The sequence below is a fragment of the Python bivittatus genome, unplaced genomic scaffold (genome assembly GCF_059951505.1).
Source record: "Python bivittatus isolate LINGU-HERP-01145 unplaced genomic scaffold, Pbiv_v1 ctg000350_np1212, whole genome shotgun sequence".
In the NCBI taxonomy this organism is placed as follows: Eukaryota; Metazoa; Chordata; class Lepidosauria; order Squamata; family Pythonidae; genus Python; species Python bivittatus.
This window is the reverse complement of record NW_028277074.1, coordinates 42,427,484-42,443,345: the sequence shown is the minus strand read 5'-3', so window position 1 is coordinate 42,443,345 and position 15,862 is coordinate 42,427,484. Positions and strand designations below refer to the sequence as shown.

General features: G+C 39.7%; 1 protein-coding gene across 3 annotated transcripts in view; it reads right to left on the bottom strand.

Moving 5' to 3' along the window:
* ATP10A (ATPase phospholipid transporting 10A (putative)) overlaps positions 1 to 14,730 on the bottom strand; it is a 135,374-nt gene extending 120,644 nt beyond the window's left edge. For 2 of the 3 annotated variants that reach the window (XM_088145011.1, XM_015887280.3), the window contains exon 1: positions 13,749 to 14,730. In XM_088145011.1, coding sequence (XP_088001137.1) covers positions 13,749 to 14,263 — 515 coding nt within the window. In that variant the 5' untranslated portion in view covers positions 14,264 to 14,730. The remainder of the gene's footprint in view (positions 1 to 13,748) is intronic. The other variant, XM_025163619.2, reaches the window with a different exon arrangement.
* Positions 14,731 to 15,862: the final 1,132 nt, after the last annotated feature.

The window sequence follows — 15,862 nt, the reverse complement described above, 5'->3', positions numbered from 1 at the left end:
ACTGCCAAGCCAGTTACTATATATCTTGTTTTTGTACATTTCATTTTTCCTACGTCAGTGCAGAACTATATATTTCTCACTGCCAAACTGCAGTTCGTTGGAGAAGGCCCAGTGTTCAAGTCTATCAGGTACCCTTTGAACCTTGAGCCTGAGTAATACATCTCTATATAGTTTACAGTTACAAAGTATCACCTTGGACAAATGTGAACATATAGACCTAGCTTCAGATTTCCACTTCCTGGTACTTTTTTACAATATTCTTCCTTTAACGTTCACGTGTTACCACTTCACATAAAGTTGTTAAAAATGTAACCTCTCAGACATTAAAGCAAACACACACATTTGTCAGCTCAGAAAACCCAAAAACAGATCATCCAGGAGAACAATGTGTGAGCCTTTTCACCCCAGACACACACACATCAACAGATGCTAGCAGAAGACAAGTGCATGTGTGTGGGTTTTTGTGTATGTGTGCATCTGTGTGTGTCTGTAGCTGGCTACAGAAAAAGGAATCTGAAGCAGTGTGGCAATGTTTATCTGAATAGCAGCAATGGGAAGGTTCTTTCGATCCATGACATTCTTCCTCTACTAAACTCTAAAACCCCTATTTCCCAAAAGAAAGAAAACAAAACAAAAATAATTTGCTCTAGTGGAAAAAGCTCCAAGGACCCACAATATGCAGTCCTGTTTTCCCAGCATGGCTAAGAGTTGTTCAAGATTGAATGGGGAAATTAAATTGGGAAATTTACTTCGGAAAGCAAGCCTGATACCCCTTCCTGAAGCATCATGACTGCAAACAGTGCCGTAACTCCAAATCTCCAGAGAGATCTGGAAAAGCAAAAATCTGATCACACATGTCTGGCATTCCATTTGTTTCAATCCAAAATCAGTGTGGGCTTGCTGGTTTTAGGATAAAGAAAGAATGAAATGTTCTAGGAAAACCAAGGCAGAGCTTAATAACAATGAAGAGATACAGGTATCAGTCAAAGTCTAACTGAAAGAGGCAAAGTTGCTGACTGAACATTCCCAAACAAAAATTGTGTCCTTTCAGGAAGACTTTTCTCTGCCCTTCTGACAATTTACTTCTTTTCTAGTTGCTATTAAATTACTGAAAAATGAGTCAATAAATAAAATTTCATTGATTAGTCACATGATATAGCAAACAGCTCCATTCTTATAGGATTCCATATCTGTTTAATGGCCTTAGAATGAGCCGGGATGCTATAAAAGTAGCAGTTACACAGTAATATAGCTGTTCCTCGGTGTGAGGTTTAATATTTTACCCAAGAGATAAAATGTCTCACCTGCCTGGAATCTCATAAACCATTGCTGCATGTCTCAATTTAGTAAGTCAATATGAACAAACTTCAGGGACTTGCACTGCATAGGGAAACCAATTCCAAAGCTACAGCTAATCATGGTTTCTGAACTAGGAAATTATGGTCAATGGCTTACACCAAGTCAAAATATGAAGCCTTTGTTTACAATAGGTTATTCAGCGTGCTTGAAAACCAGCAACAACAATTAGCTGGTTTTAATATACTAGTGGGAACTGACAGCAAAAAGCAGCTCCCTGATTTTTCTTTGCAGTTGTACAAAGAAAGCCACAGCACACCCTATTTTGGTTTATGAGATTTGGAGGATAAGCAGATAAGATATTATTCAGAGTAAAAATAAAAATAAGGAAGCCATGACCAGAATGGGCCATGAAAAGGGAGTAAAATCAGAATTCTTTCATGACTCTGCTCATCTCAAGCACTTAAAATGTAGGTTGGCAATGCTTTAGCCACATTGAAGATGTTCCCTCTTGAGGGGAAAGCATCTTTTCTTTATATATTCTGAGACACCTGAATGTGTAGAAGGCTGGCATCCGGCTGAACGATAACATTGTATCTATCTATCCGTGTCTGCAACTCAACCCCCTTATTTAAAATGAAAGAGAATTTATCAATTTGTGCTGCATTCCATTTGCAACAGTCATCAGACAATAATTTTGAGAAACTCCAAAGCATAAACCCAACCCACACATGCCTGTAGATTCCCGAAATAAAAATAACCTTTTCTAGGCAATATCCATTCCACCTTAACACATTCAACGTTAAAAACATCCAGCCAGTATTTGAATGGAAGAGAAAACCTTTCTGAGTTCAGGGAGAAACAGCCCCCTTAAGTATATTCCAGCAGAATGAATAAACTTGCCTACATGCCAACAATATAAGAACTTTAAAAGTCTTCTTTCTTCCACTATATACTGGAAATTTAAACCAAGCTTCAACTTCTTCATTTGTTCCTATACAACCCCAAAAGTAGAATAAGAGTTCATGCTGAATGCTTAAATTGACAGAATTTTTGAGAGAATTTAAAAAGAAAATCCCATAGCAAACCAAAGAAATGAGGGAAAGAATGCTTTTTACAGACCATAGCAACCATAGCAAGAAACACCATAAAAAGGCGCCTTTTTCTGCCAATATGCTTGACAGAGGCTATTTCTTGATGCATATGAATACACTGTACCGTATTTACATTAAGGACCTGGTTTTCCTGGAACAGCTCTCAAAGAACAACCCAAGCAACATTTGCAAATTACATCCAGGAGAAAGCTCCAAGGCTTTGAGGAGCACTGCACATGCTTTTACATTTGTCAGAGTCAGCCTGCCAAAATTTAGCACATACAGCAACGCATTAATCAATTGCAATGTAAAAAATTAGCCAGTCAGGGACTTAGGACACTAGAAACAGTCTCCCATTTTGGTCTGAATTTGGGCAAAACACTTGAAACACAGATATATTGTTCCAAGCTTGGAACACTCAGAATATTTCAAGCCCAGAACATATTGTGCATCCTTGCTCAGGTTTGGCACCAGCAACTCTGGCAGGACCCACCCTGACTTCTGTTTCCAGCATCTCTTACATCTTCTGAAGCCAGTCAGTGGAAGAACATTAAGTGACAAAAGACAGTCCCTTCCAGAGTGCCTTGCCAAGCTTCAGCTACCCCCAAAACCTAGCTAATTCACAAAAGCAACACTTGTGAATAGCCTCCAAGTGTGAAGGCCAAGTAGAGGCTTTGAAAAGAAAGGAAAATGTAAGCTGCGAAGGAATAACATCTGTTGCCCTTATTTCAACTGCTATTGCTGCTGCATTGCATCATCGTTCATAGCATTGTCATTGTGATGCTCCTGCCAAGTTTTAGCCCATTTGACATCTGAATTGACACTGCAGCAGTACCTATATTTTAAAAAAAAGTGGAAGGGGAGCAGGAAAGGCCAGCAGATGTGCTCCAGCTCAGATATTCTGATTAATGTATTTTGAATGCACAGAACCATTAACATCAAAAGTTACACCCAAAAAATCATCCCTCACTGCAGATTATACAGTATTGATGTAGTGCCTCTGCAAGCAGGCATTAAAACTGCCAGCTTTATAAATCTGCTCCAGCTCAAACTTCTGATCCGACACACACTTTATCTTAGCCAAAAGTTCAAGAACTTTTCCTTCTGAGCAAGATTTGTCATTTTTTAAGAAACTGGTGAGTAAAAGCAATAAACTTCTGTATGAATAAGTGTCCGTAAATAATTGTAATTAATCTATTTTTATATTGTATTAATTGCACAGAATAATGTTCTGCGTACATTATTTATCAATAATATGAAGTACAATGTTCTACAAGATGCTTTTGAGCAATGCATTGAAAGCCTTTTTTCCCTTGCAGATTTTAAAACAAACATCTTTGATAGTAAATTTGGATTTCTGTGTTTCAAAATGCAGGCCTGTTCAAGGTATGATCTGCTAAACCCAAACATAGGCTACCATCTGTGGTTTGGTAGGTATGTAAGAATGCTTCTTGATTTTATAAGCCCAGGAATTGTAGTCCAAGTGGCATTCAATATTACTTTCAGCTTAATGGATGTAACTGTGTGCAGACCTGTCAAAATGTGATGCAGTCCAGGGGAGAATGCAACTCGATTGTAACATTCCACTTTCACATCAAGTTCCTTTGCATCGCTTTATTAACACAATGCACTTTTATCCCTTTATTGGAAGCCACATCCAGATGTTTCGCAAAAAGTCAGTGAATTTATACTAGCAGAGTTTGCAAAAAATACCTTTTAATCTTGTTTGACTGTTATTTGATTTAATCATGTTCACACCTAATTAGAAAGATGTGGGAAAAGGCTTTTTTTTCCCCTCTGTTCTCACAGCAATAATTGGCCATATAAGCTGTCTTGGGATGTGATGGATACTGCTTCACTGGAGATATTTATGCATGAACAGGTTGGCTACCTATCAGGAATGTTACAGCTCACCCTGAGAATCTCAGAGAAGCCTACTAAATCCAATCCACGGTGAAGGCCCACATCTCTCATAACCCTTCCTCTATACTGCTCTATACTGCATCAAGGAACTGGTAGTATCTTGAAGAGGCATTTTTCTGTGCTTCATGCATTCCATGTTTTGTCCAAAGGGGAAAAGAGAAACATAGATGAAAAGAGCCTCAAGGATCAAGACACCATCCAGCTGTGCCTTTCCCAGCAGGAAAAGGTGAGCGATGAAGAAATCAGCTCTCAGGGTTCTGATGAATTAAGGTTTTTCATAGCCATGAACACCTATAAACACTAATTTCTCTAAAGAATCTACTTCAAAGTGCTTCTGGAGTTTCAATGTATGTTCTCCAGTTATCAATGATAACTGTGAGAGGGAACTGGGTTCAGCTGGTAGGATATAATGTAGGCTGCAGAAGGGATCCCAGAAAAACACTTGGCTTTGGGCCTGATCTTGTTCGCTCACTTCAGTGTCGTTGCCTCCCTTTTTACTCCATGAATCTTGTGATATTGAGGTTTAGTTAAATTTAAAGTTTAAATTCCTAGCAGTTACACATGCATGGAAATAGAATACCTTCAAAGCCTTAAAAGCAATGAAGCTTGTTGGGGGCGGGGGGGGGGAACAATATGTAGTATCAAGCAATTAGTCCAAAAAACCTGATAGGGCAACCAAGATATTTTGGTACTATCAGAACTTCAGTTAACTAAAATGCTATTTACACAGAGGTTATTCAAATACAGGGTTATGTGTAGGTCACATAATGTGCTCAGATAACAAGATGTTTCAGATAGCTAGATGAAACTAATGGGGGCTGTTCTGTGTCTTAAATAAACTCTGTGTTCTTTGAGTCTCTAGAAACTACTCAAAAAACCCTCTTTTTTTTTTAACTAGGATGGACATATTTTCCATTTTAAAAAATGACACAGTCCATTTACCCAGCTTACAAATGCTTAAAGAATTGAAGAGACAGCAAAATCATTGTGTGCTATTCAACACAAACCCAGATTTCTCTGAGTGGATCAAAATACAACCCTTTATATACAAGGGAAAATATTTACCCAACATATGCAAATCCTTCCAACTTGATTCAGTTTCTACCCTCAAAGGTGGCAAGATTATATTTCAGTTTGAGATTTGGAGGCAACAAGATTTAATCAGTCAAAGATTCAACCATAAATTATAATAGGGAAATATCAAAACACCTGCTGCTGCTTCATTTTTGCTAGAATATAATGAAAACAATAGAGATGGTAGATCCTTTAGAAGACATTAAGCCTTATAAATGTTAAGAGTTTAAATATACTTTTGAAATAGTTCATCTGTACCTCTTTTAGGTGCAAAAATAAATAATAAATAAAAAACCCAAGGATGAGGAAAAACATTTCAACAACCTCTAAATTATGCGGCTGAGAGCTATAGAGAAGCCCATGATGCAGAAAGTGTCCATACTTCCATTTAACATAAAAACTTCCAGAAAAGGTTTACTCAGATCTTACTAAGTATCAAAGTGTCCACCAGCTCTCTGATCACTTGTTTTTAATAAGCTGGCAAGTTTGTTGGCATGGCTCACTAGCAAAGTTAGCTTCTTCTGGGCATTATGTGGAAGAACCCCAAATGACTCCCAGAGAGTTACAAAGCCAGGATCTGAAAGATATTAAAAGACATTATCCTGCTACCTTTTGACCAGTTGGTCCCTGGCAGCCTGGGTTAGCAAGATTGACAGGGATTAACAATATTAAGAGGGATTGAAAGGATAAAAGCTTGTGGATTTGGGAAAAGATGGAGGATCACATACAAGAAAGATCAAGATTAAAAAAATAGTAGCAGAGTAAGTGTCTCTCTCCCCCCCCCCCCCCCCGCAGGAACTTGGCTAAACAAATTTAACATAAGAGTAAGACACCACCAGCACAGTAGCAAGTGCTGTAATAGTCAGGTTTTGTAAAGGGGATAAATTCATTGGCTAGCTGCTTATGTCAATATAAGAGAGTTCACTGACACCACTCAACCTGCCTCACCTTTGTGCCCTGAAGGAAGGCTGCAACAATGTTGGAGACTATGCAGTTACAAAGCAAGAAGTTCATATCTCTGAATCACTTTCGGATTTCTCCAACTCAATTCAAAGACAACTGATGCAATCTGATATCTTAAATCTCCTTGGAGATTCAACCTGAAGGTTCTATTCAGGGCAGTGATTCCATCAAATCCATTTCTAATCAAGTCAAATCTTCAAAACTTTGCTTTGCCGTAATGCCCACATACTTCAGAAGCAGTTGTAAAGGAACAGTACTACAATTAGCCATAGACAGCCATAACCACAGAACATATAATCGACCAAACACATTCACATAACACTTACAATCTAGGTAACTAATGACAGAACTAGTGGCTTTGGAGCAAGTAGAGTGGCTTTATAGCAACAGTCATTGTCTGCTGTTATATTGTTAGCTTTACATGACATAAGTCTGCCATAAAATTCTTCTGTCTCGCACGCTGGAGAAATGGACATAAACTATTAGGTCCATACCCAGTGCAAACATACATCAGACAGGCAATGATGCAACCAGGACAGAAAGCTGAAGTGCCAAAATTTAACCTAGACATTTTTTTTTCTTGGCCAAATTGGACTGGGAGCTGGACTTTGAGTAGTGTATCAGTTTATTTACATTTATCTTATTATTTAATGTAAATGTAAATTAAATAGGATTATTTGAAAGTAATCTTAATTCCCCCATGCAGTCATAAAAAACATACAATTTGTTAACAACTGGGAGCTCTCTGAAGACTGCATCCAAGCTTTTGAGGGGCCAGTGAGACAACGCACAACTTTGTCCTCTAAATCTTTACTACTAACCTCTACACCTCAGCATCTATTGGTTTAGGGAACTGATTCACTCTATCTAATACAAGACCCAGCCCACTGTTTCTAAGCTGAAAGAATTAAAAAATGCTGTGACATCTGTCTGTAGTTGTAAATGCAAATCCAGCTGTTAGTAGAAAAAAAAAGGGAAGGCTAAGGTAGAGATCTGTTTGCATATGTGCAGAAACAATTGCTAGTTTTAGGAGTAGGATCTCTTCCTACTTCTTGTCTTTGTTAGAGGGCATCCCCTGAATATAAAAAACCCAAGAAGACCTTAGTGTAGCAGCATAATACCAAAATAATTTTAAAGTGTTTTTGTTAACTTATCCAGTGGGTATTTCTTCTTATTTTTAAGGGGTAGTAAGTATTGGGATTTTTTTTTTTTAGCAACAGCAGACAGCAGCCTTAAGCGGCTATGGAGGTCCAGTATTGCTGATGCTATTCCAGCATCCCAAAGAATGCAGAGCAGCTACTAGCATTATGGTCCATAATACTCCATATTCATTGCTGTGCATGTTGGGTAGCTTACATGGCAGTTACCCAACATTTGGGAAATTTAAGCACGTTTGTCATCTTGGAAATAGGTTACCGGCACTCATTTACAATGTCTTTCATAGAGGGTATGACCAGCATCTGGTGAAGTCATTCCCAACCATCACTGAGACTCCCCATCATCTGAATTTACCTTTCATGTGCTTTTTTTTCCTAAACAAAGGGGACTTTTTGAAATAAAACACCAGACTGCAACCATGCATCATTGTTATTTTTCTCCAAGTGTCCTCTATGAAACCTAGAACTGTTGATAGAAAGAAGAGGTTGATCCCTTGCTCAATAGCACAGCAGGGATATGGAGCCTGGCATGTGGTGAAGGAACATCACCAAGCACACTGATATCCACAAGGGGCACCAAGGCTGAAGAACCAGTACTGTTATTGTCATCCTCCTCCAACAATAAGCTCAGCCACCACATTTAAGTGGATAAACTAAAATGCAAAACTACCTGCTGAGATCCAAAAGACTTTGAATCCACAATTACAGATGAATTAATAAAACATTAATAAAAAAAATAAAAAGAAGCCTTGGCTCACTTAAGTCTCTTCACAGGCCAAAGGTAATGCTTCTGGTTTATAAATCAATTGTGGAGCTTGTGGGATATACAGAATGGATTCTGGTCCTCTAGCTGCTTGAAGTGTTAGGAGATATGACAGTATGCTACACACCCACATATCATACATACATATTTGACTGTTATGATTAAAGACTGGATCAAAAAACATAACATCAAACAAAAACAATCAGGGATACAGTATTTCAGTGTGTGTTTTAATGACAGTGACACAGAACTCAGCCACAGGGCCGATAATGCTAGTTTTAGAATCAGGATATAAAAATTGTCTATAGGAAAGGTCTGTTTGTCCTGCACACAGTTACAGAGGTGAAATAAAAGAACTCCGTATGTCCCTATAAAAATCACAGTACACCAGTACATGGGATACAGTTTCAATCACCCATATATCTAATTTATCTCATGGGGTATGAACTAAGGGAGGGGACTTCCCTGTGCTAGCCTATGAACTACCCTTTTCCTGGTGTTATAGGTGGCCTCAACCTTCCTTGCATTCTGATAACAAATTGTATCCGAATTATTCCAATGTACTTTCAGCCCTTAGTTGAACTGGGGCATCCAACATAGGAAGCATGATCATATGGCTGTTTAACTTTCCTTGTAGTTCTGTCTTTAAATTTTGCTGCTTATGTTCTGTTGTTCACTGCCAGAGCCCCTCTGGATTGGAGCAGGTTATAAACATTGCCAATAGTTTATACTACTGAAATAAATAAACAAATTGGAGTGAATCCACTTGGTTAAATAAGAGGGCATGCCATTGTTTCATTTCAGTTATTGTTGTGAACTACTGATCCCTATTTTCCTAAAAGAAGGAAAGATATTTACAGGTAGTCCTCAACTTACAACCATTCATTTAATGACCATTCAAAGTTATGATGGCCCTGAAAAAGTAACTTACAACCAGTCCTCACACTTAGAACTGTCACAGTGTTCCTACAATCAAAATTCGGGCACTTGGCAACCAGCATGTACTTATGACAGCTGCAGCATCCCCATTTGCGACCTTCCCTAGCAAGCAAAGTCAATGGGCAAAGCCGGATTCACTTAACAACCACATAATTCACTTAATGACTGTGGCAAAAAAGGTCATGAAATTAGGCATGATTCACTTAACTACCTCATCACTTAGTGAGGGAAATTCCGGTCCCAATTGTGGTGATAAGTCGAGGACTACCTGTACCTTATTCACTTTGAGTAGCCCTCATTCTATAGGCAGGCTTGCTAAATGAAAATTATTGTATATGAATGTCACATTACAGTCACTAATTACAAATGTTCAGAAGCAGTGCAAAGACCAGAGGTGAGCCACCCAACCACAACGTTAAGATCTGAGATCATTGCCTTCCTCCCTTCTCACCTTTTTTTCTTTTTAACTCCCCTTCATTAACAATAAATGTTCATGTAAAGCCATGATACTGACTGAGAGATTTGTTAAGAATTAAGAATTCAGCCTATAATGAAAAGCTTTATGTTTACTTGGATTATCTTCCAATTTGTATTGTTAAAATGGAACTTGTTTTATACTACAAGATAGAGGTATACACAACATTAGAAGAAGAAACTATGAAGAGCTGTGTATCTTGACACATAAATATGTTGATACTACCATCTTTGGCCACAATTCCAAACCCAGTACTGCTACCTATAATGATATTTATAACACTGCAATTTGCTATACTATCCAGATTTGTCAAAACTCAAGGGATGGACTTTTAGTTCCCTTTTTTTTCACTACTTTACCACTATCTTGCATTTCTGGCCAAATTCAACACATCCTGTATTATCTGCTGTACACCCAAGCTAGTAGATGAAGCAACTGATTAAGTGTCCTCAGCCCATTATCTGATTTAGATAAACAAATATACAGATTAAGATCTGAAAAGACTTCTAAAGCCCTTCTGGCATATCTTGTTTCTAATTCATTTATTATTCTATTTTTAAATATACTCTCAACATTCTGCACAATATATTTTCCATAGCTCCACTCTGTGAAACTTCATCCTCCATCTACCAACTTCAGAAAAACACTTCAACTCTTTATTGATCAATAAGAGATCCCTGCACATATCCATAGAGTTTTTACTATAGATTGCAGATGCTGTAATGCTTATGATTGGGTACCCATCCAAATAAGAAATAAAACCTATTGTCCTATCACCACACCTCTACTGCTCACATCTCCAGCAGCTTTCTAGAACACAGAGGGATAGTAAAATGTCCAGAAAGGAAACAATGCACAGAGAAAAAAGCCCATTTAACAATCTGTGGTATGGCAATATGGAAGTCAGAATAGCTACCATCAATTGATTATGAATGTTTAGGATTTCTAAATCCTAATTTCTATTTCAAATAGAAAGGGAGGCTGCTCTGAACTTTTAAACTTTGAGCATTCCTTTTTTCCAAAAAAGAATATTTATTTATTGCTTCAATTTATATGGCCGCCCATTTCAAATGCATGACTCTGGGCAGTTAACAATAATTAGAAACAGAATAAAAGCATAAACGATTTTAAAAATCAGCAGTGTACACATAATCCACAGCAGAGGTAAAAAAACCTTAACCACAGATCAGTACAGCCGCTGCACAGGCTCAGACACACACCCAGATCCCCAGGCCTGATGAGAGAACCATGACTTCAAAGCCTTGTGAAAGGCCAACTGGGTTCAGCCAATCTATTCTCTGGAGGAATGATGTTCCACAGGGCAGGTGCCACAACAGAAAAGGCTTAGAGTATCAACTGATATTTTAAGTCAGAACATTGGGATTGACAACCCATGTATAATGGATCTTAACAGTTAAGAAGTCAAATCAAGTCAAGCTGAACCCCTGGTGACTTCATGTACACATCCATGTAATCTTTTTGGCTGCAGTATGGAAATGGTTTGCCCCTGCTTTCTTCCAAGGCATTTCTTCAACCTCCCGGTCTAGTCTAACCAGGTACAAACTGATCCTAATTATTTTTGAACACAGACAGAAGGTCAGCCAGACACCACCACTTCCTGAGATATAACACATAGGTAAATGACTGCAATTGATTGCACCCTAAACAGTTTGCATTAATTATTTCTAGTACAATATTATCTGCTGTGCTTTTTATGTCAATTGAACTGTTTCTAAGGAGTATGGAAGATCCATTTGTGCTTTCTCTTTTAATTATAGAAGCCCACAGAGGAGCCTAGTATGATTAAGATCACAGGAAACTAGAAGTTGTGGGTGAGTTTCATCAAGTTTCATTATCTTTGCCACAGCAGTATTCTGCACTGACTTCATAATGACTTCCTCCCAAAGCAAAAGGCATTTGGCCCTTCAAGCCTATATAGATAGATCACTGTTTCTCAACCTCAGCAACTGTAAGATGTATGGACTTCAGCTCCCAGAATTCCCCAGCCAGCATGTGTTCTGAAGTAAAAAATAAATTGTGTTTATTAAAAGAATATTTAGCACAATACTACCATATCTCACTAACACCAGTCAAACAGGACAAGAGAGCTTTGATTATTCTTTAAACCATGGTTTGTAATGCAGGCTTGTATGGAGTGGTTAAGCCTTGGTTCTTTAGCTAAGACATCCTAACTTATTATTGACAACCAGACAAAAATTCCCTGAAGCTAGACATAAAAGAGTAAAAAAAAGGTAAGTGGAGGCATGAACCCAATCTTTATTATGGTCAGTGGCCAGTGCATGGCACCATGCTGGTATCCAGTGTGGTCATGCTTCAACACACCATGGTTTGTTAGATCAGGAATGTAATATCTGGCACTAAAATCTGTCTTTTCACCAATTCACCTACAAATCATCAAGTGACAAGAGGGTATTAAATGAACATACAAATCAGACCTTGGAGATGCAAAGACAAAAAAACTTAAGTATTTCATGCTTTTCTATCACATGTACCATATCACTGATAAACAAGAATCAGCATCTTTTTCTGTAGGGTCATTAAAGATTTAACTGTACATTACTGTAATAAGGTTTGAAATTACTAGGAAAGAATTACTGTATACTGTAGCTATAAATATAGCCATTTTTTGCTGTGAAGTAATCTCAAAGATGCATTAATGAAACAATGCATTTTAGATTCAGCCGTAATTTCACATTGCATGAAACTTAACTGACAACAGATTTTATACTGCTCCATACATTCCAATAATTTTAGTAATATGGTCATTGTTTGATAATTTAAAGTTTACCAAACAGTGCTACGGGAATAGTACACAATGTTTAAGTTCATATTGGATGGAAAATTTATTTTCCCCAGGTCCAGAATTAGCAGGGAAATATTTCACAAGCATTAGCAGTTTCAATTAAATAGGAAGAAACTGAGTGAACATACATAATTAAAAAGGGCAGTCAAGGAGTTTCTTTTGGGAAGACAGAAATAACACTGCAAGACTGCACTCACTAACACACTGAGTCAATGAGACTTGCACAAGCACTGTAATTCATAGAATCTCACACCACTGTGGTAATTATAAGCAGGTTTATTCAAAAGTTCAACTTCCATGTGGTTCTCTAATCATGTAGTCCCAGGTATTTCAGTGCACTTTAAAGAACACAGAACAAGTTATGCTGGATCAAAGGCCTATCAAAGGCTGTGCAGTGCCTCAGATTCAAAGGCCCAAGGCTGTACACAGAGCATACAGGAGAGAAATGGTCAATGTGGTACCCGTTTGAAACTCCTTAAACCAGCCCTGCTTTTTCCTGGCCAAGCTTGGCACAGCTATGGTCAACCAAAGACCTTCAGGAGATAGGCCGATATGGCACGATTACACATTACACAAATCTTCAGAAAAAACTTTGGCAAATCCATCACCAAATTCTCAGATAGGCTTTTCTTTTTCTCCCACAGAGAAAAAAATGCCTAGAATAAAGCCTTTATGGCATGATTTCATATAAACAGAGCCCCTACAGAGAAACGTGCAGATGAAAGTAGTGAAATGAGAATGGCATATATTGCAAGAAACAGGATAGGAACCTGATGGCTGTAGTCTAGATGAGAACCATATGAATATAGTAACACAACACTGTTCTCTAATATTCTTGTAAACGTGAGAGAAAGTAAAAGGTGAACGGAGTATCCAAAGGCTGTGGCGGACACTTAGTATGACATTTAGGGAGCCATCATTCAGGAAATGCATGGCCTCCCAACAAAATGCATGAACCCTGCACTACCTTTTCAAGTAAGCGAAATGCTCTGAGACATTTCAAATGGAACAGACACCTTGATGCCCAGAATCTACAATTACTTAACCATGTCACTTGAGGTCACTGTACTTGCTCAAAGAAGGGAAGGTAGGAAACAGTTAGCAACGATTAGCCAGCACAGGCTTTTTGGAAGTTGCCCCATCCATCTCACTCCCTACCCCATTTTGCCCACCCGGCACCACATCCTCTGCATTTTGGTCTGCTTTTCAACTTTCCACACCACTCTCTTGCTCCCATTACCTGCAGTAGACCAAACACTCCATGTGGTTGATCTCCTGGTCGGAACGGTATCGGCTGCAGTCCTCCCACAAGTCCTTGACCGCCGTGACTGCCAAGATGAAGAGCACAGGGGCTAATGCCAGCTCTGGTTGGAAGGCATTGACAATGGGCACAAAGTTAAGTAAAGCAATGAAAACAAAGTAAATATTGGCAAAGCGATGGAACTGCTCAAAGAGATTCTTGGGCAAGAAGGACACCGCTGTGTACCTGGTGGTCTTCAGTCTATTGTTAGCTGGGTGCCTGGAGCTCTCCGTGCCAGGCCAGGGGAGCAACAGGTTGGAAGACACAATCCGAGCCTTTCTGGCGTCTTTCTTTTTCCTCCTCTTCTTCTTCTTCCTTTCTTTTTCTTGCTTCTGCTCTTGAGAAGGTGATTCCCCCATGGCATCTCTGCTTTCGGTCATTGCCTTCTCCCCAAAACACGCACAGCGAAGACAGGAAATCAGTCTTATAAAGTTCTCCAGCAGCTTCCAGCACATGGAGAAAGTCTCCCCCCTCTCCCCCCTCCCCTCGGTGACGTTATGTGATCATCTTTGGGAACTTAGTCATGCCCTTACTGTTCCCCGCGCAGTGAAGGAGGAGGCGGGTGGACTCCACACCTCCGCTCTAGCAAAGTTTGCCCAGATGGTGAAGGTCCGTTCTCGCGCTGCCTTGGTTTTCTTCTGCTCCACGATGAGCGGGAGGGCGTCTTTCCCCTCACCTTCAATCTTTCTCCCTTGCCTCTGCCTTCCACCGGCGAGGCCACTCAAATGACTGGCCCCTTGTCTGGCAGTCGGGAGTTACACAAAGTCACTCTTGTTTTCACACGTCATTTCTCATCAACCCACTAACCGGTTTCCGCTTCCCCACGAAGAAGATGGTTGAGGTTTACTTTAAAGTAGAGGAAAACAGCAGCCGCGGTAGCGCGTTGGAGGGACTTACCCTTCCATCGTGGCATGCTGCGCGGGGAAAGGGAGGCGGGGGTGGAAAGGCTCCAGAAACTCCCTCAAAGCCAAAAGGGGTGGGCCGCGGGGCGGAGAGCGGCGAAGGGACGAGGAGGAAGCTGCCCTCAGAAAAAAAAGTAACGTAGAAAACGTGCAGAGGTTTTCTTTCGGGGCCGCGCGCGGGCAGAGTATAAGGGCATATTGTACCAGTGTGGTAGAAGTGGGGGAATTCTCATTGCCTAGTTGTTGGGGTTGAAACTTTTATTCTGGTAACATGTTTGGGGAGGGCGTTTTTCCTCTGCCGCGTGTTTGAGGACAAGTTTCAGAGAGTTTTGAAACAAGAGGACGAAACTTTGCAGGATATCCAGGAGTTAGGAAGATTCTCTGGGCAACCAGCTGATCATTCTCTGGTGGGACTGCTGGATACTTTGGGGAAGGTAATAGAAGTGTGAAACCTCATTATGATACAAGCCTGTGTAGGCAGATGAGGGAAACTCACTTCCTTCCCCTTGCAGGAAGAAGAGTTTCAGCTACGGGTTGATTTTTGCAACACAAATGTCACGGGGTGGGAGAAATTGCCCCAGTATGTTATTCCCTTAAGAGGATGCTGCTAAGAGCAGTAAGAAAGAAATCCAGGAGTGTTAGGATTATGAATCTAGCTTGCTTTGAGCAATTAATCAGAGGAGACATCTGCTCTGATAGAACTTCATTAAGCTAGAACTGGCTAAGAGATCTACCCCCTTTTTCTGTGTTTGTTAGGAAGAAGATAGAGACTTTGAAAAGCGCAACTGGGTATTCCCTAAACAATTCTCCCTGCGTGTTGAGAGATCAGAGCGAGGAGCAGTGAAAGGTTTATCCCTACATTTCTCTCCAAAAGAGGCATAGTGTATGCAGAAGTAGACTTTGTTGGACCGGAAGGCTCAACCAAGTCTACTTCTGCATACTCTGTGTCCCTTCCAGAGGGAAATGTAGGGATAAACCTTTCACTGCTCCTCAGACTGAGGAGGAAGCTCTACAAGGTAAACTCCAGGATTTTAAAAACTAAAGTCCCTTTGCTCTCAAAAAGTTATCTTAAGAAGAGGTAAAGCTGCTTCAAAAAGGAAGGAAGCAAGAGGAATCATTTCCTCAGCTGGACAGAGGTATAGAGAATTGGAG